General features: G+C 34.6%; 3 protein-coding genes across 4 annotated transcripts; 2 read left to right on the top strand and 1 right to left on the bottom strand.

Annotated features, from left to right (window-relative positions):
• The first annotated feature begins 207 nt into the window (after window positions 1–207).
• Window positions 208–14052, top strand: LOC132110274 (B-cell linker protein-like). Its single transcript, XM_059516846.1, has 20 exons — window positions 208–769; window positions 1863–1928; window positions 3091–3147; window positions 3929–3975; window positions 4199–4239; window positions 5305–5434; window positions 7143–7408; window positions 8330–8352; window positions 8706–8762; window positions 9089–9116; window positions 9716–9761; window positions 9850–9922; window positions 10017–10044; window positions 10131–10161; window positions 11130–11220; window positions 11311–11342; window positions 11660–11709; window positions 11895–11978; window positions 12748–12903; window positions 13710–14052. Exons 1-20 carry the CDS (start codon window positions 723–725, stop codon window positions 13824–13826), a joined length of 1470 nt encoding a protein of 489 aa, XP_059372829.1. The 5' UTR covers window positions 208–722; the 3' UTR covers window positions 13827–14052.
• A 1253-nt stretch (window positions 14053–15305) lies between these two features.
• Window positions 15306–19766, bottom strand: LOC132110275 (zinc finger protein 518A-like). Its single transcript, XM_059516847.1, has 2 exons — window positions 17939–19766; window positions 15306–16437 (listed from the first exon to the last, which is right to left on the bottom strand). Exons 1-2 carry the CDS (start codon window positions 19764–19766, stop codon window positions 15725–15727), a joined length of 2541 nt encoding a protein of 846 aa, XP_059372830.1. The 3' UTR covers window positions 15306–15724.
• Window positions 19767–23322: 3556 nt separating this feature from the next.
• Window positions 23323–27132, top strand: LOC132110373 (cyclin-J-like). 2 transcript variants are annotated; one of them, XM_059516923.1, is made up of 6 exons: window positions 23343–23475; window positions 23861–23936; window positions 24779–24989; window positions 25135–25434; window positions 25530–25689; window positions 26249–27132. In XM_059516923.1, exons 2-6 carry the CDS (start codon window positions 23868–23870, stop codon window positions 26589–26591), a joined length of 1083 nt encoding a protein of 360 aa, XP_059372906.1. In that variant the 5' UTR covers window positions 23343–23475; window positions 23861–23867; the 3' UTR covers window positions 26592–27132. The 2 variants fall into 2 exon arrangements, with proteins under 2 accessions (XP_059372907.1, XP_059372906.1); XM_059516924.1 differs by lacking the exon at window positions 24779–24989 and having other exon boundaries at window positions 23323–23475.
• Window positions 27133–27297: the final 165 nt, after the last annotated feature.

A 27297-nucleotide genomic window follows, 5' to 3' on the forward strand; every position in this document is an offset into this window, starting at 1 on the left:
TTTTGACAAAATAAAGCATGAACATTTTTTAGAATTTTTTCCCTTTCACATATTCTAATTTAGACATTTTATTTTTTTATTTTATTTTTTGAATAGAAACAGAGATATGTATATTTAATGAAATTCATACAAGAGCAACTGAGCAAAACGTCTCTGTTCCTCATCAGTTACAAATGCAACCAAAAATGAAATATACTTTCACTATCCCTTCAAAACATTTTTAGAAATCTCAAGCAGTGTGTTTCATATCCTTGGAATAAATGACATGTTCTCACTTTTTCAATAATGAATACAAATGCATTAAAAACCATTCATAGTGCAGCCTCTTATGCATCAGGAGACTGCTGGAAGAAACAGAAGAGAGCAATAATAAAGTTCATTAAGAGAAGCCATTCATAATTATAATTTGAAGCATGAAATGTTACAAAAAGCACAGACAGAGAACTGAGAACGCAGAGACGCGAGAAATAGCATCATCTCATTAAAGTGAATCAGTTCAAAGTGGCTCTAAATATAGAGATAACATGAGATTCAACAGCAGTTTCATAATCCTCCTTACCAACCACTTCTGTGGAAACAAAAAAAACCTTCGTCCTCAGCTGTAACATGTGCTGCTTAACCTCTGATGTCCAACACACTCATTATGAGCCATTAGACTACTAGCAGCCACTTAACTACCGGTTCATGCTACTAACTAACCGCAGTCGGTACAGAGACACAGCATGGAGCATTTCAACAGAATCACAGCTCCTGCTTCGGATAAACTTAGGTAAGGCAAACTTTTAAACAATTTAATTCCATTGTTATCTTCGCACAAGGAAGTCCTCTGCTCTCAGTTTCAGTACTGCTAGTTAAAGAGTGACTGTGTATTCAATAAATAAAAATGTTTGCATTCACTAAATCTCTGCGTGCATTTATCAATTAAACAGTTTTTTTATATGCATCTCTCAAAACTAGAGGGAAGTTTTTGAAATGACACTGAAATCGTTATTTGTAAAAAGTAAATCATTAAAGATATAATCAGCTTGCCAGCGATACTTGATGCCAGTGAAGGTCAGTGAATTGTGTTGAATTTCTACGCAGCTGTGAAGTTTTGTGAGGACTGTAATTATACTCATTACATGACTCTCCTCCACAAACAAAGATGTGAAGCAGCTCAGACAGGGTCTGTCTGAAACAGCTCGCTTTATATCTGATGTTAAAAGCCACAGTTCATGCTTTACGCTTGAACAGAAACTTAGAGCATGTCTGAGAGATCCATGAAGCAGATTAACGATTGCTTTCTACTGATGCAAATATCGAACTATTGATTATCTATCTATCTAAGTTCAAAAGCGTGTTTTTTTAAAGAAATGAATACTTTTATTCAGCAAGGATGCATTAAATGTATCAAAAGTGACAGTAACAAAGTAACAACTGATTTCTATTTCAAATAAATGCTGTTCTTTTGAACTTTCTATTCATCTGTGAATCCTGAAAAAAAAATGCATCACGGTTTCCACAAAAATATTGTGCAGCACAACTTTTTTCAACATTGATAATAACCAGAAATGTTTCTTGAGCAGCAAATCAGTATATTTTCATGATTTCTGAAGATCATGTGACACTGAAGACTGGAGGAATGATGCTGAAAATACAGCGGAGCATCACAGAAATAAATTACATTTTAACAGATATTCATATAGAAAACTGTTATTTAAAATTGTAATAATATTTCAGATTTTTTCCTGTAATATTAGAAGTAGAAGATACTTATTTCTATAAAAAATAAAATAAAATAAAAAATCTTACCAACCTCAAAATTTGAATCTACATGTGCTTTTATTGAACTCGTTTTGTTTTTGTTTTTTTGTGTGTTTCAGGCAGCTCCAAAAAATCGTCCAAGACATAAAAAAGAATGACGACAGCCTTTTCAACAGACTAAAAAGGTGTGTTACATTCGACACACTTCTTGGTGAATTAAAACACAACAGGAGAAGACAGTTATCAGAGTTATTTTTCGAGTTTAAAACACGAGGAAACATCTGGTGACCGTCCTCAAACACATTTCCTCTCACTTCCTCTATTCATACCGAGCCATAGTCCCAAAACGCTCATAAGGTGTGGCATGCATGACGGAAACAATATCAAATTTACAGCAAAAGCAAGCAATCGTTATTAATGAAGGAACACCTGCTGTACAAAAATATGCATGTGTTCTTTATTGTAACATGAGATCCCAAAAGCAGTTTTAGCACATTTATGTTTATAAATGTAATAATTTGTGGTGTTTTCCAAGTATCACTGATACTATTGTTCTTGCTTACGGCTCAGGGGTTTTTCCAAACCCTCAGTATGAAACTCCAGTGCACTTCATTGCATTTTTGTTCCACACCATTTGCGCTCCAGACATGAATGATTCCTCAAAGATGTGCTGGTACTTTACCTAGATAACTATATTTACCAGTTCCAGCAATAAAACAGGCAGAAAAATACACCTAGAATCCTGCAGATGAGTTTTACATAGGGAAACACCACTCATGCTTTCTTTAGGAAATGTGAAACACTTTAGCAAATGATAAATAAATACTAAATCATCTGTATCAGCTTTATTGCTTTAATGCAAGAGCTGAAAGTTATGCCAGAAGTATTCAAAATGAATAATTTAACAGTCTTCAGAGGAGTGGAAAAGGGGAAAGGGATAAGGATAGGGATCACATAATGTCATGCATGTGGAAAAAAGGCTGAGAGTGGATCAACTAGTCTTTCTCAGATTCAGACAGGAATCATGTGTTTATGGTGTTTTTCTGCTGATTATGGGAGCATGCAAGACTTCTTCAAATTACTGTACAGTTGTTGTCAAAAGCAGAAATGCAACAAAATGCACACATTTTGTGAGAAAGTGTGACGCACTGCAGCAGAACAGACACTATTTTTGGAATCAGTACCTCAAAATACACACACATATATATATATATATATATATATATATATATATATATTATATCTCTATACATATTAGATTTAATTCAGCATATATCATGCATGGCGGTGTTAGTCATCCATACACATAACTGAAATATTTTGCATTTTAATCTATTCATTTCTAAGGTTTCAGACAGAACAAACAGCTAATTTTCTCAAAACCGGGAGAAATACATTGGACCGGTATGATTTCTATGTTGTGAATCCTGTTTGATTGAGGCTTCAACCTTAAAACCAAGCATGTGTGTCTTTATCCATTTACCTGCACGTCTGCTTAAAATAATAATAATAATAATAATAATAATGATAAAAAAATATCTAGTGAATTTAAATTATTTCATGGTTTATTTTAATTATTCAATTTATTTTAGTTTTTTATTATTTAAATTAATTTAATTAATTAATTAAATTATTTATTTTTATTTTTATTCATAAAATTTTTAGCATTTTATTTATTTAATGATTTAATTTAATGATTTTTTATTATTCAATTTTAAGCAAGTTATTTTGCTATAAAATGTCATCTGCTTTGATCTTCTCTATCTATCTATCTGTCTATATATACATATATATATATATATAAGCATGAACTGACTTTAACATTTGTATTGTCCTCTTGCATAATCAGCAGGTATTTTTTCTGTTTAACACTGCACAGCTGCTTTGACACAACCGTTATATAAATAAAGGTGTCTTTACTATGTGTAGAAATAGCACCAGACGCCCACCGTAACGTCTGCGGGAGCTTTGTGGTGTGTTTGGAAAGACTTTAACTTTAACAACCGTCTCATTATTCTGTGTCCTGCCATTGTGTGTTTTTGCTTTCATATGTTATAGATCACATGTAATTATGTGCTTAAACTGTCGCTGACAAATGAAACTCAGCATTATCACAAATCCCCATGTGCTGAAATCCACAGCAATCAACTTCCTGTATTTTGAGTTGCTTTTGATTTTGTTTCAGAATAAAAAAGAAAAGACCTCCGAAAGTACCAGTGCGAGACTATCAAGGCAAGTTCAAGTGTCTGAACTAGAAAGTGAATGTGCAGTTGAAAAAATGTGCAAGTAGGCTATTTTTACCTGATCCGATCCTTAAAAAACAGTTTGTCTGATGTAACTCAATGCAGTCTGGGAATTATCACTACATTTCTGGAGCATGAAAACAGGATTGTATCTAAGTGAAGACAAATGTTGCATTTTTTAGCTTCTGACTTCATGTTGTGTCACTTTTCAGGTGAAGCTCCAGATTCTGAGAAGGACTCTGACTCAGATTTTGTAAGTGCATCAGTAAAAGACATTCACAACTCACTTACAGGAGAACTTTCGCAAATATAATGCTGAATGAATGTAAAATCAGTAATAATTTAATGCACAACGCAATAACTGTAGCCCATGTGCATGCAATTCAATATTCTACCTCAAATATTTATTAAAAACCCATTTTACGTGAACTGAAAATGTCTGAAAGGTGATGTGTCTAATTAGTAATATGACATTTTAATAAAATTTTATATTAAAAATCTGAGTAGATTTTCACTCAAAAATGGCTAGTAAATTTCACAAATAATTAAAACGTTTAAGCAAATATAAAATGTACAAATAAAAATGGAAACTAACAAAAGGTAGAACTAAATTACTTAAAAATGTCAATGTAAAATTAAATTAAAATGAAAAAATTTAATAAATATAAAAATATAAATGCAAATAAGTTAACAATTTATATATACTGTATATATATAGTTAACTTTTTCATTTGCATTTTAATTTTTTACATATTATATATATATATTATATGTAAAAATAAAAATGAAAATGGAAAATAACAAAAAAATTGAACAAAAAATATAAAAATAAAACTAGTTGCCAAGGAAATATTTCTCATTTTCAATAAGGTTTACTTGATGTACTAAAATAACCAAAACTGAAATAAAAGTAAAAAAAAAAAAAAGTTAAATAAAATATACATATATAAAAATAACTAACAAAATGTCATACTAAAATAATTAAAAACTAAAATTGTAAAATGTAAAGGTTAAATAAAAAATAAATGAATAACCCATTTTTTAAATGAAAACAGAAAACATGAAAAAGGTAAAAATAGGAATAAAACTTATAATCTCAATGATACTAAAATGGCAGTCAGATTTAAATCTAATTAAATCAAATCTTAAATTATACATTTATTTATTAATTATAACAATAATGACTGCTGACACGTCAAAGATGTTTGAGATGAGCAAAAAAGAGTTACAATTTTGTAGGTTTTCCAGTTGAACTGATGTAAAAGCATGAAATATAAAGAGACAGGAGATACACTGAGCATATATCCATCTTTAACAGGACAGTGACACGTACGAGGACCCTCAGGGGGAGCACGATGATAGCTACGAACCCCCGCCGAGGCTTGACGGACACATGAAGGGCTTTACGGTCAGCCCGTCCATCACCAACACCAGAGGAGAGTATGTGGGTGAGTCAACTTTCAGAATCAGCATGGTCAGAAGTCAGATGTTATTGTTTCTTAAGCACGCATCTGTAATAATAAACAGTAAATTGTTCTCTTGAGGACATAAGGTCGTTTTTTTTTACATAGCTGCTAGTCAGTGTCTGAATCTAGAATATCTAGAGAGTCTTTTTCTTTTCACACCATCCAAAGTCGTTTTGTAAATCCTTTTTGACCACAGCCAGGCACCGTACGCTAACTGTTGTGCTTCACAGTGATGCACACGCACTTTAAATGTGGACATTCAAATATTTAAGAATTTAAATATTGTTGAAATGCTGGAAAAGGTAATATCATGTTGCCAGTAAGAGCTGTTGAAGGAGAAAAAGGAAATGGGCTTTTAATTTGGTATGCAATAAATGTGCATACTTATTTAAGACATTTTATTAATAAAAAAATGGGGAAACTGACGTTCTATAGTTTTAAAAACAGTTTTCTGTCTTGCATTTTATCTCTCAAATGGATGGATATTTTGTTTGTTTTTTAAATATGGAAATTAGCAAAAGTAAAATTATTAGTTGTGCAAGCCCTGATTTAAATAAATGTATATAATAAATATTTTACAAATTATTTACAAATATTGCATAATATCCCATTAAATGTTTTTTAATATATATATATATATATATATATATATATATATATATATATATATATATATATATATATATATATATATATATATATATATATATATATATATATATATATTTATATTTGTGAATTTGTTTTCTCTTTTTCTTCTTCTTCATTAATGCTCCCACTTTCTGTAGTGGAATGGCAATGAAATATTACATATGCAAACGTTTTCCAGCATTTCGGTAAAAAAAAAGTATCCATATAAAAAATGTGCATGGTAATGGTTAAAAACTCAGAGATGTGGATTCTATACAGACATATAAATACCAAAAGGAAATTAATAAAAATGGAAAATAACAAAAAAAAGGCAACAAAAAGGTAAAAGAAAAAAATGTTTTACTATATTTATTTAAAATAAAGAAGAAAATAAAAAATGTAATAAAATATAAATAAATTTGTGTAATTTATAAAAGCATCTCTATAACAAAATAACACTGTCATGTTCATCTAATTGAATTAGTTTAAAATGTGCTTGGTAGTAAATCAAAAAGATTAACCAAATGACTTTTGGACTGATCCCTTCTTGTAAAGTCACAGATGTGGATTTCTATGCAACTGAATTACCACATGTACTTTGTGTTTGAGAAAATCATTACACGGATGATGGGAAAAAAACACTGGTGTTCTGCATTCAGACAGCTCCTGGAAATGAGAAACAATGTCCAAAGAAACACAACTGTGAATTTCTTTCTCAACCTCGCCTTCTAATTTCATAATCCAATCAATTCCTAATTGAACGTTCAATCAATCTCAATCAACAAAAAAAATGAGATGCGAGAAGCATGTTGACTTTAAAACCCAGTCATCATTTCCTCAGCCACATGTCTTTCCAAACCTGCATCAGTTTCTGTTTTTCCATTAAAAACAAAATGTTATTCTGAATGAAATGTTTTCGGAGCCTCTTCAAAAGTGCTCCTTTTGTGTTCAACAGAATAAAGAATGTGAACAAAATGAAGTAGAGTAAGTGATGAGGTAAGACTAAAAGGTTCAGTTCAACAAAAGCAGCATGTAAAACCAGACTTCCTGTATCTTGCAGACAGCTGTCGGGGTCGACAGGCAAAACCAAACCATCCTTTCCATGTGCAACAGAGGCACAAACCCCCTCGACTGACCCACCGCAGCCTGCCAGAGGAAGATGATGTAATAACGGCTTGTATTGATAACACAGACTTTCATTTAGTGCACAATAAAGTCCTGATGCTGAAGCTCTCTCCTCCGTTCAGGGCGATTACATTGAGCCGGAAGACCAGACAGACATTATTGATGATAATTACATTGACCCCACTGAGAAAACACCATCAAGTAAGATGACAGAGGAATGCACACTGAATTATTCGAGTGTAAATCAAGCCCTAATGGTGCGTAATGTCTGTCAATAGAGCCGCTGGTTAACAGAGGAGCCAAACCATGTGGAAAAAGTCCTGGTGAGAGACTGATTAGATTTCGCTGATCAAATATTGAAAACTTGTGTATTACACTCTAATTTATTCTTTTTTTTATTATTAAATATTTTTTAGATTTCTACGAGGTCTCTGATATGAAGGTGAGATGAAATCAAAAGAGCTTTGTCCAGGTCACTGATGTGATATTCAGATAAAATAATAATAATAATAATAATAATAATAAAAAGGTTTTAGATTTTAGTTATACAGTAATGAAAATCATGATTTTGTTATTATTATTGAAGTTAAAATCAGCATAGATTACAGGTAGTACAACATCAGACATAATATTATATTTTTTATATTTATAATAATATTTAATAATAAAATTGTTTAATATATAATTATAAATCGTTTTTATATTTATTTTACATGTTTAAATTTTTATTTTATTTTATATATTATATATTTTTTATAATTTTGGGATAAAATATTACCGAAACAGATACAACAGTGCAACATCATACACAATATAATAGGTTTTTTTTTACAATATTTATAATAATATTTAATAATAAAAATGTTAAATATATATTTATATATAGTTTTTACATTTATTTTACTTTTTTTATATATATTATTTATTTTTACAAATTTTGGCATGAAATATGACCTGAACATGTAGTACAATATCATACATATATATATAATTTTGGCATGAAATATGACCTGAACAGGTAGTACAACAAATAACATCATGCATTATATAAAATATTTATTTAAGGACTATTAACTTGCTTTATATCTGCTCTTACAAAATGCTTTGTGTGTTTAATTATAGGAGAATTCTCAGTCTAAGACAAGGTAAAACTCTTCAAAATTAACCCTCCTTTTTCTTTAATATTTTTTATTACAATTAAACTGAACTCAGTGTTCATTACAGCACTAATAATATTCAATATGGATAAAAGCATGTCAGTTTGACCAGTTTAAGTCAGCAATTACATAGTACATGAATATGAGACGTGAATATCCATACATGAAAATCTACACTACAACTGGTCAGTCTTACAGTAATAGTGTTAATATTTTTTTCCAAAAGCAGCCCTTGATGATTCAGTCCTCAGCTTCCTCGTGTCCTTCGTTACTGAGTCACACATCACATGCTTCTCTGTTCTCTAGTTCTCTGTCAATACATGTTGTATTCTGATCAGCAGGAGTAACTCGAGTCTGCAACCCAGCACACAGATGGCGCCACCTAAAGCCAGTCCACGGTATTACACAATCAAGACAATTACAAACCACTAGATTAGCACTGGATTCACCTCTGTTCAGTTACTCAGCAGCACCCTTACAAACACTTATAAACACCATTATAACCATGTCAAAATACTAGCTTCTATCAAATGCATAAATACATACTTCTTCGATTTCATTGTTTTGGTTCTCTAACAGTGCTTGCTAAACATTTGAGACGGTGACACTGCCATTTTTCAAAAACACTATAAAACATGCCTGAGATACAAGTTTTACAGGAAAGAGTTAAATGCATGAACAAACAAGCAAATTAAGTGTTTCCATGTTCTATCTATTCACACAGAATGGACATCAAAAGCCCAAAAACTCCAGTGAGTATTAATGATTTTTTTTATTCTTTATGTATATATATATATATATATATATATAATTTAAAAAATAAGAACGTAGAGAAGAATATATATTAATTAATTTTTAATTTTAAATAAATACATTTTCTTATTTTAAAATGATATATATATATATATGTATGTGTATAACAGAACATATAAAAATGCTTCATATGAAAAAAGTACAATTTTACAATGCAGACATTTGTTGAAAATGAAAAATCAAGAATGCTTTTACAGCATTTATTAATTTTGGATAATATTAATTTCAACATTTACTAAAACATGCTTAAAATCAACGATTATATCTGTTAATATTAATGGATTGTAAATATGAACAGTATTTTTAAAAAGCACTAACTATAGGCTACATATAGATGATGCAAAATCTAACTATTGATTATCTATCTATTAAAGTTCAAAAGTGTGTTTTTTTAAATAAATTAATGAAAACGAACATGATTCATAAAAAATACCATTTTGCTTTTATGTAAATAAGTGACCTATATGTACATATATAACAGTGAAAATGCATGCTTTGAATGGAGATTATGATGACGGTCTGTATGTGTTTTGAGCAGGAACCACAGTCAGAGGACGAGTATGAGGTGTGTGACGCAGAAGACAGTGAGTATCAGTCACAAACCAGACCTGAGCAAATGAATGCATGAAAAACAATCACAGACAGCAACCACATGTGTCTGATTCTCATTAGGTGTTAATGAAGGGCCAGAGGAGACCACAGAGGCCTGCAGACCATCAATACCCACACCGCTACCTAGAGACCTGTAAGTGACTCCTTCAAACCCTGAACAATAATAAATCAAATCTGCCATAATATCAGGCTCACTATCTAACGGTTCATCACTGCTGATCTTTTAGGAACAAACCTAATCCTCCTTTGATACGGGTATGGACTCGTTTATCTTATCTAATCTCTATTATTCAATGGTAAATCAAAACATTCTGTGACAAACATTTTTCAATTTTTTGCAGAAACCAAACATTGCTCACAGGGAGAGTGAAGGTAACTATCAAAATCACTGCAAAAGCGTGATGCAAAACAGAATGCATATGCTATGAGAAATGTTAAAAAATGTCTTCAATTTTGGTAGTCGAACTGGTGCAGTATTCCACAAATTAAGCTTTGTTTTATAATGTGCAATTTTGGCAGATCCATGCATGCATGAAAAAAAAAAACTAGCATGCTGCATGAATTAAATCTAAGCTACATTTGGTCAAACTGATGCAATTTTCCTCAAAGTAAGCTCTGTTTTACCGTATAATTGGAATTTGGCAGGTCCATGCATGCATAGAATAAATTATCATTCTGTACGTTTCTGATGATGTATTCCACAAAGTAAGCTCTGTCTTATAATGCATGCATCAATGCATGCATGAGGAAAATTAGTATGCTGCAAGAATTGAATCTACACTGCAGTTTTCCTAAACTAAAGTAAGCTCTGTTTTTAACCCACTAGCTGGCAGATCCATGCATGAATGCATAGAGAAAATGAGAATACCGCACATTTCTAATACAGTATTCCATAAATGAAGCTGTTTTATTATGCACAGTTTGGCTGATCCAATCATGCATGCATACAAAAAAGTAGCATATACTGCACAAATAAAATTCACTGCATTTTGTTAAACTGATGCAGTATTCAACAAATTAAGTTCAGTTTTTAATGCACAACTTGACAGATTCATGCATGCATGCTTAAAGAAACTAATCATGTTTCCACAAATAAAGCTGTTTTATAATGCACAGTTTAACAGATCCATACACGCAGGCTCGCATACAGAAAATTAGCATACTGCTCAAGCAGTACTAGTATAGTAGCATGCTATTCTGAATATAGCAAATACCTTACAGATGTTACCGACATGAGAGTTTCCTGCACATTTATGAAGAGGAATTTGAACTATGACCTTGTATTGTTTTAAAGTACATTTTAAAGTTGCTTGTTAACAATTGCATAATCTTTTTTACAGCCACATCAATTAAAACAACACCAGTGACTATACCACGAAGCCCACCGGACACCATGCCGAGCCCATCAGCAACAGGGTTCCATCGAGCCAAGTAAACAACAGTTTCATTTTCTCCTGTAGGCATAAACCATCATACTTTTATGAGCAGAAAGTTAAACTACAGTCTCCTTTTCTGTTACAGGATGCCTCTGCCTCGGCAACTTCCCTCCCAGAGTAAGATTCATGCTTTTTCAGTGTTGAGTGGACATGTTTTTTAGTTGGGGACATGATTTCTGGCAACACTGTCGACTTGACAGACACTGTTGGAAGAGAACTGAACTGACTGTTGTCTATTGTCCTCTATCGCATTATCAGCACATGTGCTTCCTGTTTAACACTGTAATGCTGCTTCAACACTATATGTATTATATAAAGTGCTATATGAATAAAGGTGACTTCACATTTTTCTGTCCACAAGGCCAAAGACTTTCTGACAAATCCTTGATAGATTTCTTTTCTAGCTGTTGATTAATATTATTTTATTTCTACAGGCAGAGGGATGTTGCCTTCAGACAGCAGATCAGCTAGAGATGCTGAAGAGGTGAATGCACTTACAGACTTCCCTTTAAATGTGTTTGCATTCGTCATTTATACGGTTTGGCACGGACAGAAAATGAAAAATGCATGTTTGTGTGTCTGAGTTCGCATCATAACTACTATAATCGAGAACATCCTAGCATGCACTTACAGCGTCTGTCAGTCTAACTGTCCTGTTCTCTCACACAGGAAGCTGGTGTGTATAAAAAGGTTTGGTATGCCAGCAGCTGTGACCGCAGGACAGCAGAGGACGCTCTCATACGCTCAGCTAAGGCACGTCAAACCTACATCTACATTTACATTTATGCATTTAGCAGAAGCTTTTATCCAAAGCAACTTACAGTGCATTCAGGCTATACATTATTTTTACCAGTATCTACTGTAGTGCAGTTTCATGTAAAATGTTTCAATGCAAATATTTCTATCAAATGTAATTCATTTAATATTTCATACCTTTAACACAGAAGGGAAAACCAACACACGGCAACAGTTTAAAAGCAGTCCAATTTCCATTTAAAAAAATTATTCAATATGCTTTAATGGTTAAAATATTTTTACTGTAGTGGTAACCATGAAAATCTACAAAAACTAGTTGGACTACGTTCACTTTAGTAAAACCATGGCTATGTTTCATAAAGGACTGCCAGTAAAAAAAGGCTGTAGCACTTCTTTATTCTGACAGTGCATGACTACATTACATTACAGAATAGAACATGATCAACATGAACATTTAACATTCAATTTAAATAGATGCAATAACATTTGTGTTAAAAATGCATTAACCTAAAATGGAAATTAAAACAGGCTCTTTGGTCAAAAAAGGCTCCTGATCCAAGCTTTATAACATCACCGGAGTATCGTTCCTGTAGTGGTGCTTGCAACGCCAAGTTCATGGGTTCGATTTCCAGGGAATGCATGAGCTGATAAACTGATTAAAAGTAATTAAAGCTGGATAAGGATAAATGCATGCCAAATGCATAAATGTAAATACCAGTCTATCCCTGCTTGAGATCTTATGCTTATGTGTCTGATTTGATTTCAGGACGGCTCTTTTCTGCTCAGGAAGAGCTCTGGTGTGGACGCACAGCAGCCGTACACCCTGGTGGTGTTTTACAACAGTCGCGTTTACAACATCCCTGTCCGCTACATCGCTTCCACCAAACAGTATTCTTTAGGGAAAGAAAAACAAGGAGAGGAGGTAAAAACAGACATGGAAGTGTTTGAATACTCACTTTGCTTTTGAAAATTAAAATGTTGTCATTACTTGCTAATTCTCAACTCAATGTTATTTAACTAATGCTCTCATAACATTGGAAAAGTGTGAGTTAAGTCTTTGTGGTGTCTAATGGAAGCTTGTTTCCGCCATGCATGGAATAAAAATAAAAAAGTACCGTAAGCTCGTAATCTTTTTCTCTGAATACTGAGTTTAACATCTTGCAATTCTGAAAACTGAAAAAAAAGTAAAAAAGGTTATTGCATCTTTATATCCCACAATTCAGATTTTTTTTTTTCCAGTAGTCATATAAACTCAGAAGAGAGAAAAGCCTGAATTGTGAGATATAAAAATTGGTGCAATATTTCTCGACCAGAACTCACTTTGCAAAAAACAAACAAGAATTTAATATCGAGTGAGTTACATTTTTTGAAAAATTACTGCTTGTTTTTTTTTTCACCAATGAAAATGGAATCAGCCGCTTTGAATGAATCTCTTGAATGAATGATTCAATGAATCACTTATTAAAACGGAGACTTGCTGCCACCTACTGGCGGTGTTAGTGTCAAATTTATTTATTTATATATATATATATACATATATTATTTGTTGTCAGTATGCTCACTCCTAAAATGAACTCAGAATTGCAAGAAAGAAACAAAATCTGGATTATGAAATAAAAAATTTTACAGAAAAACAAGCTTCCAAAGGTGTCACTGCATGAGATGAAACGAGGTAGAAGTCAGCTGTCAGTCACTAAACTCTCTCTCTCTCTCTCTCTCTCTCTCAAGCGTTTCAGCAGCGTCTCAGACATCATTGAGAACCACCAGAAGAATCCTCTAGTGCTGGTCGACTCACAAAGCAACACCAAAGACTACACCAAACTCAGACACGCAGTCAAGCCATGAGACATTCATGACAAATATAACTGCATTGAGAGGGTGCTGACATTCGTTCATCTGTGTGGTAGTTTCACATTCACCTTTATCGGGGATGGAAACAGATATGCTTGCAAAGCTGGAACTTGCTGCTACTTTTATAACTTATTTAGCCGAATGACAGGTTACAGGCAGAGACGCGGTATTTTTATTTTGACGGTGACTAAAGTATGTGTTGCGCATTTAAAAATACAGCATAAAAGAATGCGTTCTGTGCAAACCACCCTGAAAAACATAAAGATATACACAAATATGGCACAGTTTATGGGTGTATGAATCGTTGTATAAACACATTTGTTTTATAATACAAGGTGAGTTGAGTAAAAAAAAAAATGTATAAACTTTTTATTAATTCAAGCGATTGTTTTATGTATTATGTTGTGTAAAATTATAATGATTTGCACTGTACAACATTAATTTTTTTTTTATAAGGCGGAATAATTGTCGTGTGGGAACTGTTACAAATATACAAATATATTTGTATATTTTGTATAATATAAAATTTTCTACAAATATACAAGGCATAAATAAAAATATTTTCTACAACATAGAAGCTACAGTTGGTTCTGTGGCTACATTTGTTCTGTAATTTCATTTACATCACTTTTTAAGTTGCATTAACAGGCGAAAACATGTACGTCACCACAAATTAATTTGCCAGATGTGATTATAAATGCTAAATAAATGCTTGTTTTCTCTAGCAGTGGTTTTAAACTTCCAGATCATTTATTAAGTTTAGATTAAGACATCTAGTAAGATTTTTGTGAATTCTAGTCTTCTATTTAAAACTTCATTATATTTTTGTAATATTGAGTTCTCAGTATACAAGTGTTAAAAACACACAGCTACACATTAAAACAGTCTTGAAGAGCTACATGTACCTTAAACAAAAATAATTGAACTTTATTTATTGTTAACGCTAGAGGGTTTTTGCATGGAGGCACTTCTACAATACAGCAATGCAAGGTTTCATTCACAGTGTTTAAACTTCAACACAAACTTAAGAGAGACACGTTTACTTTGGTTTCAAGTGAAGTGGATCACAGACCATCTTCAAATATCTACGGAAATACACACCACTATTAAGTGCCTGAATCGCAGTGCAATCATCAAACGTCTTGTTTTTACCTGGTGAAGATAAACTCAAGAAATTATTCTTCTGATCAGACTACTGATCCTAAAAAAACCTTTGGCTTTATAAATGGGAATAAAAATATTTTGGGGAAACCTCTTTTTTTTATAAAACACTCAGATAAATGTACGGTTAAACCCTTAATCAAACCCATGTGACTTAACTGCACGCTGAAAAAATAAATATAGACAATTTGCATAAATACAAAACATAATTTCACCAATGCTGCGTCAACATATGCTCTTGCATACAGGAGTAGTTTAAACTAATGATAAATATAATGTGATGAACAGACGAAGCTACACCAGATGACAAAGACAATCAACAATTTCTGTAAACATTTCAATCACAAAGCCTTATGAGAGATGATTAGTAAAGCAACAAAGTATAATAATGGTTAAATGACACACACCCTATCAAAAATAAAGCAATAAAATAATGCAAAACTACATAAAGTATTAAGACAAACTGATGTTGAGTGGAATATCACCTGAGATCTCTGCAGTAATCACACACTGTCTCAAAACAGTGATTTTTAATCTACTAGATAATGCACTGCACGTTTTCACATCGTGGAGCGAAATACATAATGCTTGCTCGTGTCAACTTGAAAGAGTCAGTCACCCGACAAGGGTTTATTACTGTAAAGAACGAAACGTATTTGGACCACGACTGTATATTTCTCACCCTAAGATGCACACAGTAACCCTTCTTAAAAATGAAGATGAATGCATTTCTATCTGTTGAAGAGCTGGTTCCACCCTCTGGTTGCTTCCATTAGATGCCTTTGTCCGTGACCCACCCAAGCTTCCTGGTTTGTGAAAAGCCGCCCGCAGAACCAGCATTTAAACGTTGGCTGAAGAACGATGCTTCCCGACACTGTTGGCACTACGGTGTATTTTCTTCCACACACTCTTCTGAGCCTCAGTTTCAAGCTGAACCGTTCTTTAACCGTCCCGTTTGGCCATTCTCTCCTGCGGTGGGATGCGTGGCAATTAGCGACAAAGTTATGGCGAAGGGAGTCGCAGTTAAACTCGGAAAGAGCTCGGAGAGTTTTATGAGAAAGTACGACACGTTGCACATTTCCTTTGTGCTTGTGAACGACTTTCATGATGTTTGTGACTTCGGGGATATCAGTGTCGGGATGGTTGAGAACTATGACAGGCTGCTTGTCGCGAGGGATTTTAACAGATTGCGAAGAGCTGTAGGGAATCAGTCGAAGAGTCACCGAAGCGTCTCGAGGCACCGGCTCCCAGAAGAGGACAGAGTCTTCTGATTGCTTCGGGGATTTACTGATGGGAGGGTCAGCCGAGGACGTTTCCACCATGCGCTTTCTGTTCAGCGATGTGAGAGGGCCGCCTGACGAGCTGGATCCAGAAACTGATGCAGATGTGGAAGAGTTTGAATCATCAGGCAGCAAAGAGACCGGATCAGATCGCTGGCTTGTACCTGATGAAAACATGAAGCAGAATAGCAGCTAAAATTGTACCGGTTTAATTTTTAAGTCTTGTACTGAGGCAAAAATATGTAACTTGGTTTATGTTGCCATTAGCTATTTTGAGTGAAACATTAAAAAAAAATATATATTTTTTTTTTTAAAAACTGTAATAGGTTAACGATTCATGTCTATAGAAGTCTGTTTCCGCCATTGAACGAAAAATAAAAAAGGTAATTGCGACTTTTTATTTCACAATTCAGATTTTTTTTCTGATAATTGTGAGATATAAACTCACGATTCTGAGAAAGAAAAGTTCGAATTATGAATTATAAAGCCAGAAATGAAAGATATAGTCAAAAATTGCGTTATATAAAAATAGAATTGCGAGATATAAACTCCAGTTGTCAGTTATAAAGTCACAAATGCAAAATATAAAGTCACAATAGCTTGTTATAAATGTACAATTGCGAGAACTACCAGTTGTGTTATAAAGTCAGAATTGCGAGTTTTTATCTTGCAATTCTGACTTTATAACTCAAAATAGTCCAAATATAATAACCTTTTTTTATTATTCAGTGGCGGAAATGACCTTCCATACAAGTCAGATAAATACATAAAGCTGAAAAGCATTTTTTTGTATTCATTTTGCATTAAATGATTACATATTTTACATATAATTAAATATTTTGAATCTTTGTGGCAACAAAAGATTGCTTAGAAAGGTTACCGAGTAAAAACATAAGAAATACCTTTAAAACGTTTTCATAATAATTATTTGAGAATTAAAATTTATTTCAAATATTTAAAACACATACATATTGTAAATGTATAATTTTTATTCTTTTGTACTATTACTTTTTAATAATTATTCCAAATGTTATGTTAAATATATATTGTATTTGAAATATAAAATGTTATAAATAATAAATATATAGCAATTAGCTATAGATACATATCTATAATAGGGTTCTAAAGTGATTAATAATGTTTATAAGATCACTATTTTTTTCTTTACCATGTGTAGAACTCTCTAGCTTTAATGATGAACTAAATCCATGCAAATCAGCTGCTAAACACTAGGTTAATAACTAGTTTGCACAGTGAACTTGAAGCTTTGACCCTTCCAATATGGCGCATTATTTACATATAATGGCTCATATAGTCTTATCCACTTTAGATATCTATGTATGCATGCTTAGACCTATTGAACATCTAAACCATGAGTTTTCTGCCTGCTGGAAAGAGTTTCAATGTTTTGTTGGATACACCGAAAGAAAAAAAAACAGTGTGATGATTTATCCATTGCATGACTTCAATCATTTTATTTAGACCTCACTACCAACAAACCAATAAAATATTGAGTATAGCTAGAGCAAACAACATTCAACTAATCTAAAGAGATGTCTAGTCTTTTAACAATTACCTAAAAATTTCCATGACTATGGGAAACATGTCTAAAAGACAAATCACAACAAGTACACCTGATCCCAGAGTGCTCTGCATATAGCTTACCTCCAGCGTGTGTTAAATCTTTCAGATGTTCATCAGAGCTGTTGTGCCAATGGATGGCTGTTGTTAAAGGCAGCTCACCCACCATGTGAAGCTGGTCTGGAGCACTGAGGCTTTCTACTGGGACCAGAGAATCTCTGGGGTCCATGTTGTTTGTGCATTCGTCAGCATTGCCATGGAATAACAGGCCCCCTGCTTCACTTTGACACAAAGACTCAGTCCGATCCTTTAAGGGAGATCTAGAGGACGGACTCACGCAATCAAACCCAGAGATGGAGCATGTGTTTGGTTGATGGTTAATGCAGTTTGAATCCAGTGCAAGATTGTGTTCTTCATCAAACACCGTTGTAAGAAGTCGTGAACACCTACACCTTTCTTCCAAAGAACCTGTATCCGAGGTCAGATCACTATGGCATCCTGAATCTCCTTGGCATGTGGTAAAGTTTTCCTGGGATTCTCTGAGAGCTTTGTCTTGGCAGTCTTCCGCTCTTTTTGCACGGGGACTTTGAATATGTGAATTACGGTTGCGTGCTTTAATGGGTGCAGTTTCCTGATTGTTGCATCCATCTGTTTGTTGGCTTTTTATCCTCTCAAACACCGAAGACAAAAAGTTCCGCTGTGCTACACATCGTCCCTGCTTCTGTCTTTGGGTCGAAGCCTTTATAAAAGTCACCTGAGAACAGTTTCCTGAGGTATTAGCGATTGAAATATCATTGGATTCGTCTTGCTGATTGGCAGGTTTCACAGTGTGAGTATCCTTCGAAGCGTCTCGCTTGTTTGAAGGAATGACTTTGAGAACTAAATGCTTTTTGCCGTCCACCATCTTGAACCTGACCACCTTTGTAGTGCAATCTGGGGGAATGGATATATTGTTTTTCTCCATGAGTCCACTTAGCTTATCTTTCCCAGTGTGTGGCGTGACACATCGCTTCGCATTCGTTTTTGATGGATGGGGTGTTGTTGCCGCTTGCTCGTTTTTAAGACATGCAGGCCAGTTTTTAGCACTACAAATGGTCCTCTCAAGAAACTGCTGCGTTTCCTCCAAGGTCTTTTCTGGATCCAGCAAGACGCCGTGGTCGTCCAGTAGACCGGGTGTGGAGAACGGGAGCAATGGGGACGTCCATTGGGCGTCTGGTTTTGGAAGTAAGAACTTGAACTCTTGGGACATGTTATTGTCTTGCTTGACGTGTGCCCGCTTTCTCCACCAATCTTTGCGGCTCCACCTTTGACGGCATGCAGCAGTCATGTGCTTTAAGAGATCATCTTTCTGTGCATTGCCATTAGTAATGCAACACGAGTGACACACAAACTGCTTAATCTCCTGGATGGACAGTTTGCACTTCGGACAGTAGTATTGACCTTTTAGAGCATGGTGGGTTTGACAATGTTTGGTCAGTTGGGAAAGCGTTCGCTGGACGTTGTCATCACAAATCTCACAAGCGAACAAACAATCCTCGTGTTGCATTCGGTGCTGCTGAAGCGTAGTGAACACTGGCGAGGAGAAATTGCACATGTTGCATGGAAACATCGGTGGGCTTCCTTCGCCTCCATGGGCGATCTTATAATGCATTTTTATTTCGCGGGGTCTGAAGGAGATGCCATCGTTGCACGTGGAGCACTTGAAGGTGTTTGCTGCCTCGAGACGTCGAGGCCATTTTTTGGACTTCTCTGTTACTTTCCATCCACATGCCATAACATCCCTCTCCTGTTTCACAGTGTTTCGTTCAGCAGGGAATGAAAAAGAGGTCTTCCTGAGACGCAGGCGTTTATGCCAATTGCCCCTCTTTTCATTCCCAACCTGAGCATCAGGGTTGGCATTGACCCCATTCATACTGGATGTACAGAGCCCTATACAAGACAAGGGAAATTTGAGCTTTTAGATAGATCATGCTCAAAACTCAATTATCAATACAAAAAAGGTAACATCATAATTAATAACCAACATCTTTATATTTGCACCAATGTTTCTGGTTACAGTACTGTATGAGCGATACACTGTAAAAATGATTTTTTAACCTGGTATTTTTGTTTTGTTTTCCATTATAAATATCTAAACATTCTTAAATCAAGACATATTTACTCGAGAAGGAAAATTACTTAAGAATTTAAATTTTTCCTTTCTGAAAAATGTATAAAAAAAATAAGTGAATGCTTTAAATAAGGAAAAATAATCGTGTGTTTTTTTTCTTACTCCATTGGCAGAGATATCTTCTTGTGCTAAGCATAAACACGCTTAATTTTGATAGATTTTTCAGAAAGCAAGACTTGACATCTCAAGACAGTTATACTGAAAACAAGAAAAAATACTGAGTAAGAAAAATTACTAAGTCTTCTTTTCTGAAAAATTAAGTGAATTTATGCTTAAAACAAGACAAAATATCTGTTAGTGGTGTAGGAAAAATAATATTGTTTTGCCTTGAATTAAGTTTTTCCTGACCCCTCTGATAGAATTATTGTTTGTTTGTTTGTTTTTTAAGCATAAACTCACTTTTCGTTGATAAAATTTTAAGTCTTTAAATCTTAAGTCATTTTGCCTCTCAAGCAAATGTAACGACTTACGAATATTTAGACATTTATACTAAAAACGAGACATAAATGCTAGATAGGTTTATTTTCCTGACCCTAAAAACAAATATTTTTTTAAGTATAAAAACTTACTTAATTTTATATCTTACTTTAGTCATTTTGGCTCTTAAATAAATGTATGTTGATTTAAGAATATTTAGATACTTAATACTGAAAGCAAGATAAAAAAAGATTGAGAGCGAGAAAAAAAGTTTGCCCCAAGGCATACATGTTTTGTGAGAACATTACATTTTCTCTTGTAATTTTGAGTAATTATTCTAATGCATGCTGTGTAAGCTATCTAATGAGATTTAATTGAATTATTAACTAGTGTTTATGATCAAAATCTTGCCATAAAACTGTCACACACACTATGTGTATATCAAAAATGCCTTTGAAAACCGTTGGCGTTCTTTGAAATCTTATATTCATCTAACCTTCACTTTGTTACCTTAAACCACACTACAACATCTTTATTACAATCCAGTTCAATTAATACAATTCAGTATGCTTGAATTAACCTACATTTAAGTGTGCATTCAATACTCTGTACTATTACCATCATTTTTGAACATGGTATCATGATAGTATATTTTTGTTTACATTTATTATGTTTACTCACTAGCCCTCCTTTTGTAATCTGTTTAGATTTTAACCATCATTCCTTAACTTTATTCTTATGACCACTTTCTGTTTTAGAGGTTGGTTTAAAGCAATTGACTGCTTATGCAACAAATGTGTAACAAATAAACGACTCAGGCCTCAGTATTAATGGTTTCTGAATATGTACCATAATACCACGGTATTCTTTTATTTGAAATACTTTGTAAATTCCATCGTAATGTCTTTCAATCCCATGATACTTTAATGTGAATTACCATCACTGTACAATGGCGTTGTATTGCTTTATAATCATAGTTTTACTACATGAGTGTTTAATAGTTTCACACATGCATACAGACCATGAAACTTAACAGACATAAAATGTAAATAAAGTAACGTTACAATCAGTCTGCACCTGTGGTTCAGTGTCACAATGCAATGAACGTGTTATAAAGTTTTACAAACGTTTTAGAACAAACTTAATGCAGTGCTACGTAAAATGCAATGCGATGCAATGAATTACTTTAGCAACTATGCAGTCTTGCTTATGTAATGTTGGCCAACAAACATGTTTCAAACTGCTATATCTTGCATGCCATTATGCGCGCGCGACATTGCGTTTCCACTTATACAACTATAGTTCTCCTTCAAATGCGAAGTTTATGTAGTGCATATGTGGTAACGCATTCAAGTGCATGCAAAAGTGTCGAAGGCGATCAGACTTACAGCGCTTTTCCGCCTCCTGTCCAACCAGAATCAGTCAACAGCGCGCGGCAGCCATGACAGTTCAATCCGGGGACAACAGCAGCTCAAACCATGACAAGAATAGATTACCTGCATGCCACATCATACTTATGTCTAATTGCATTGTCTAAATTGCATGCATTGCATTGATGCATTAATGCCTAGCTGTATGCTTTCAGTTTGTGAAACAAGCTTTCTTTTATTAATGCAAATGCAACAGATTTGAAAAGTACAGTCCTAAGAAGACAGCATGTGCTTCCTCTTTTAACACACACCATTCAGCACTGTTTATAACGACCATATAGAGGCACACAGCTCTTATCTGCTGAGACTTTGTTACACACTCTTTTACATGAATGAGAATGTGAGAAAAGAAGAAAAACAACAGAAAACTAAACTTGTGATCTCAAAAGTCATATTAAAATGGAAATTATTTGCTTTAAAAAAGTAAGTCACAAGAATTAAATTGTGCACAATTGAGGATGATACAATATTGAGAGGGAGAAAAGGTGCATTTAAAAAAAACATCATTAAAATATCATATTAAAATAACTTGACCGAGGGCCATGGGGCCAAAGTAAATAGTGCATATATAACTATACCAAACTATATTAAAATGTACCTCATTAAAAAAAAATGAATATGTTATATCCTTTTTTGAATCAAATGAACTTATATTGTTTGTACATTTCAAAGCAAAAAAATAATAAATAAATAATAATTATAATAATAATATACCTGAAATTCAATAGCATTTGTGATACTGGTGATGATGTCTTTCTTGTAAATTGCTTTTGTTTTTCCTAATTGTATGCCCTTCTGAATAAAAGCAGTTGCCCAATTAAGTAAACAAGGATTTCCTCCCATTTCCATCCTGTAGAAAATTTCAGTTTGGTGTAAATTAACTTAATACCATCACTTCTGGGTTTCGATTAAATAGACAGTTTGCAATTATATTCCTGCTCTATAGAACCAGTCCTGCTTCCAATGTATAAAACACATATTATTTCTTTATTGTTGCAATTTTATGGCCAAATAAAACAAGTAAATCTTCTCTTTAAATGCTTTAATTAAATACACATAACAAAACACATGAAACAATACAATAATCAATACGAATTTGCTGTTGTTTTTTTTAAAAAACGGGTAATAATATAGGAATAAGCAGAATTTAGGTAGTGTTCCTAACGCTTTGATCATTATTGAGGAGAGGGTGGCCTCTAGTGGTGAGATTGTGTTATAGCAAGCTCTGTTATTTGGTTTAAAAGGTGTTCCTTTACAAGCAGCTATTACTCAAAATTGTGTTTCTGAAAAAAAGTTGTTCCCATCTCTTTTTTTCAATGCAATTTTGTTATTAGTAGCTCATTGATTCCAGATCTGTTTAAGTTTCGCGTCTTGTTGTGATGAAGCTGATGAAAGCTTCATTCTGATTGGTTGCGCGCTGTGATTGTAAGGCGCCTTTTGATTGGCTAAGAGTGTCAATCGGCTCGCAGTGCAGTGTGTATTGTTACTTTGTTCGTGAACACAGAGAGCAAACTTTGCTTTGATTCACACTTTGATTATCCGAGTCAGTTTGTTCGACTGCTAGTTGTCATTGTTCTGTCTGCATGCAGGCGTCCTTGTGTGGGGTGAGTTCTCTACTGTTTTAAAACACTGAAAGGTTTTATCGTCTCCTTTTCCCCTTTAAAAGTTACGCTCGAAGCGCTATTCTGTATTTCACTTGCCTCTTTGATTTACAGTAGGTTTATTCATGCTATAATGTGATTCCGTTCATTTGTTCTTGTTATGTTGCCTGTGATCTGCATTGCTTGATTTGACCCAATAACTATTGTGCATATTGAGAATGATCTTCTCCTCCTGATTGAGAAGAAGTGTGTTGGACCAATCAAGACCTTCAGCGGTCTCACCGTCATCAGTGCTGATTGTTCCTGGAGCTTTGTTTTGTGTTGGGATGGACTGGGGGGTTTGTGGCTCAATGAAGCTGATCTGATCTTCATATCTCATGTATTCCAGGAGCCCAATGGAGCTGGAGGGTCAGTGGTGGAAAGGAGAACTTGCAGAGGACATCCATCAGGCCCTGCGTTACAAAGTTTGTATTCTTGTTATTATGTTGCTATTTGGTGCCACTGACCATGTGTTATGATGTCATGCATGTAGGCACAATGAACCTTGCACAAATCTATAATTACAGAATTGTCATAGTAGTGGAAGTGTCTATTTGTTTTTTATAATGTAGATGCAACTTTACCAAAGGTATGTAAGGGCAACCTGAATGGATGTATATTATGCAAGATTAGTGAATTCATGCATATGCACTTGAATGCATGCATATGTAACAGTTCTGAATTCTTGTAAATTAATTTGAATTCATGCATATGCATGTATTCGAGTTGCATTTACAGGTGAAGGTGCAGGTGAAGTGACATGTGGCCAAGTATGGTGACCCATACTCTGAATTTGTGCTCTGCATTTAACCCATCCTAGTACACACACACATACATACTAGGGTCTTACCTCCGTACTGAAGGTGCTAGTGAGTGCTGGTTATTCATGACAATTCCTGCTGGACCTAAGACTCAAAACTGGAACTTTCAGGTTACAAGTCCGACTCTCTAAGCATTAGTCTACGGCTACCCCATTTCAGTGAATAAAGTTAAATTGCATATGCAAGCATTAAGTTGCATTCACATGAATTTACTAAATTTGCATATGTATGCATTGAGGTTACATTTACAACTTTACTGAATTAATGATAATGCAACTTAATGCTTGCATATGCAACTTCTGAATTCATGTAAATGCAACTTCAGTGCATGCATTTGCAACTTTCCTTGGCTATTGCATGCATGTGCAACTTAAAGTGATTATTGCATAAATCAGTATTATAAAATACTTTAACTGCAGTGTGGTTGTCTCATTTGATGTCCTCAGGAGCTGTGCTTGCCTGTGTACAAAGGACAGTCTCCACAGCTGAGTCTTAGACGATATTTCGCAGACCTTATTGCTATAGTCAGCAATCGGTTCAAGCTGTGCCCTGCGGCCAGACACTTGGCTGTTTATCTGCTGGACCTGTTCATGGACCGCTATGACATCTCAGTACAGCAACTTCACATGGTTGCACTGTCCTGCTTGCTTTTGGCCAGTAAGAGTCAAACTCCTATTAGTGATCTTGACTGTAACATCACCAGCAAAATTAACATAATTCCTGCTCTTATTGTGTATGATGCACAAAACACACCACAGAACATTGTGCCATAACCATTCAGCAACCATTGTTTTTAATCCAGGTAAGTTTGAGGAGAGAGAAGACCGCATCCCGAAACTGGAGACCCTGAACAGTCTGGGCTGCATGAGCTCTATGAACCTAGTTCTGACCAAACAGGGTCTCCTGCACATGGAGCTGCTGCTCCTAGAGACGTTTCAGTGGAACCTGTATCTCCCCACAGCTGCTCACTTCATCGAGTACTACCTGCCGGACGCTGTGAATGAGATGGACCTGCATGACGGCTGGCCGATGGTATGCATGGAGAAGACCATGCAGTACATGTCCAAATATGCTGACTACTTCTTAGAGGTCTCTTTACAAGGTGCGGAGTTTAATTCAAATGCAGTGCATTTTCAACTGTTGAATGTTTTTGTTATTTTTTATTAATGGAGAATTAATAAATTTTTCTCCTTCAAGACCATGCATTTCTGCGATTCGTCCCGTCCCTGGTTGCTGCGGCATGTGTGGCCTCCTCACGGGTAATCTTGCATTTGTCCCTGACCTGGCCTCCGCGCCTCCAGCGTCTGTCAGCGTACACCTGGGAGCAGCTGCTGCCCTGCGTGGAGAGACTTCTAATGTGAGTTTCACCCAGAGTTGTTGTCCTAAAACAAAAACCATCAAAATGGAATGCATGTAAATAAAGTTTGAATGCATGCATGTACAACTTTACTGAATGTGTTCAATTTTCATTTACATGCATTCAGTAAAGTAGCATAAGCATTCATTCAAGTTGAATTTACATTTATTCAGTAAAATCGCGTATGCATGCATTCTGAAAAGTTTGTATACGTATGCATCAATAAAGTTTAATTTACTTGCATACAGTAAAGATCTAAATGCATGCATTTACACTGTAAGTTGTATTTACATTTTTAATGAAAGTATGTAGTAAAAGAAGTGCAACTGTACTGATGCATATGTATAGAAACATTTCAGAATGCAACTTGAATTGATGCATATGCAACTTTACTGAATGCATTTCAGCATTTTTTTTTTGTTACTTGAAATAAAATACAATACAACTTTATTTCACTTAGTTGCGTTCCGTTTCACTTTAAGCACTCAAACTGAAAATAATGTGTTATAGTTGAATGGTTAAGTCTACACTACAAACATGGACATCATTTCTTTCTCAGTGCTCATGACAGTGACGTAAAGGAAGCAAACAAACAGAAATGCCCACAGCCGAGTGCTCAGCCTGCACAGATGATGTATCCCATCCAGGGACAGAGCGTGTCCTTGCATCAGTACATGCAGCGGCCGAACACACAATACATGCAGCAGAGCTGCCAGCCACTGGTAGTGTCTTCTCAAGGTCCTGCGACATATCTGACACATACGGCCTCAATGCAGGTCTCCACGGCACCTCTGCATGGGCTCACACAGACACAGAGCATGGATGCTAAGGTCAACATGCCAGGCAGAGCTTACCAGATGAACCCGCTGTACCCCTGTGCCGCTCCCTGCTTCGACAGGTGATGAAACTGGACAGAAAAGCATCAGACCGTTTGCACTGCAGGGGGGAGAGTTTGTAATCAAGTGTGCAATTGTGGGATTGCAAACACCAAAAAGCAAGCACACTGCTCTTAAATGTTACTTGAATCAAACCACTTCAGCTGCTGAATTCTGAATCCTTTTTTATTTACATGATTGGGGTGAAAGCTAGTTAATTTAAATCACTGTAACGTTCATGAGGTGTGGGGTAATCTGAGATCTGCAATATTCTAGTGCTGTTGTGCATTACCCACTGAATGCTGCCTTGTGGTGTTTCATTTGTTGTATTAAGTTTACTCGAGTATTATTATTTACGGCCATCTTTCATAAAAGAAGACATCATTGGAGTTCAAAGTAACGTTGTATAAGAAAAGAATGTGTTTTTTACTAGCACAAGCAAGTGTTATTTTGCTCTACCTCATTGAATGCAGACTATTGTTGTCTTGTAACCTTATAAAATGCACTTTGTTACAGTGTTTGTTTGTGTATTTTTTTTAATAAAAATGCAACATTTCTGTTGTCGCTAGTTTTTGGTTTGGGTGTTGGAATTTTCCACTGAGGTCTGTAGCCTTTGGAACATGTTCATGATTAAAATTCACACTTCTCAGATTCACACAAACATCCACATATGAAGCTGTTTGTTTAATTAGTTCTGCCTCAACCATATCGTTCACTGTATGTTTTTTTAAAA

This window comes from Carassius carassius, chromosome 30 (genome assembly GCF_963082965.1).
Source record: "Carassius carassius chromosome 30, fCarCar2.1, whole genome shotgun sequence".
Lineage (NCBI taxonomy): Eukaryota > Metazoa > Chordata > Actinopteri > Cypriniformes > Cyprinidae > Carassius > Carassius carassius.

Excerpts from the sequence above, each read along its gene's own strand:
- LOC132110275 (XM_059516847.1), bottom strand. The coding sequence starts at position 19,766 with ATGAATGGGGTCAATGCCAACCCTGATGCTCAGGTTGGGAATGAAAAG. Across the intron at positions 16,438-17,938 it reads AGATTTAACACACGCTGGAG|GTACAAGCCAGCGATCTGAT; the intron begins GTAAGCTATATG and ends TGTTTTCATCAG.
- LOC132110373 (XM_059516923.1), top strand. The coding sequence starts at position 23,868 with ATGGAGCTGGAGGGTCAGTGGTGGAAAGGAGAACTTGCAGAGGACATC. Across the intron at positions 24,990-25,134 it reads GTCCTGCTTGCTTTTGGCCA|GTAAGTTTGAGGAGAGAGAA; the intron begins GTAAGAGTCAAA and ends TTTTTAATCCAG. Across the intron at positions 25,435-25,529 it reads CTTAGAGGTCTCTTTACAAG|ACCATGCATTTCTGCGATTC; the intron begins GTGCGGAGTTTA and ends TTCTCCTTCAAG.
- LOC132110274 (XM_059516846.1), top strand. The coding sequence starts at position 723 with ATGGAGCATTTCAACAGAATCACAGCTCCTGCTTCGGATAAACTTAG. Across the intron at positions 3,148-3,928 it reads GGGAGAAATACATTGGACCG|AATAAAAAAGAAAAGACCTC; the intron begins GTATGATTTCTA and ends ATTTTGTTTCAG. Across the intron at positions 10,162-11,129 it reads TGCTCACAGGGAGAGTGAAG|CCACATCAATTAAAACAACA; the intron begins GTAACTATCAAA and ends TCTTTTTTACAG.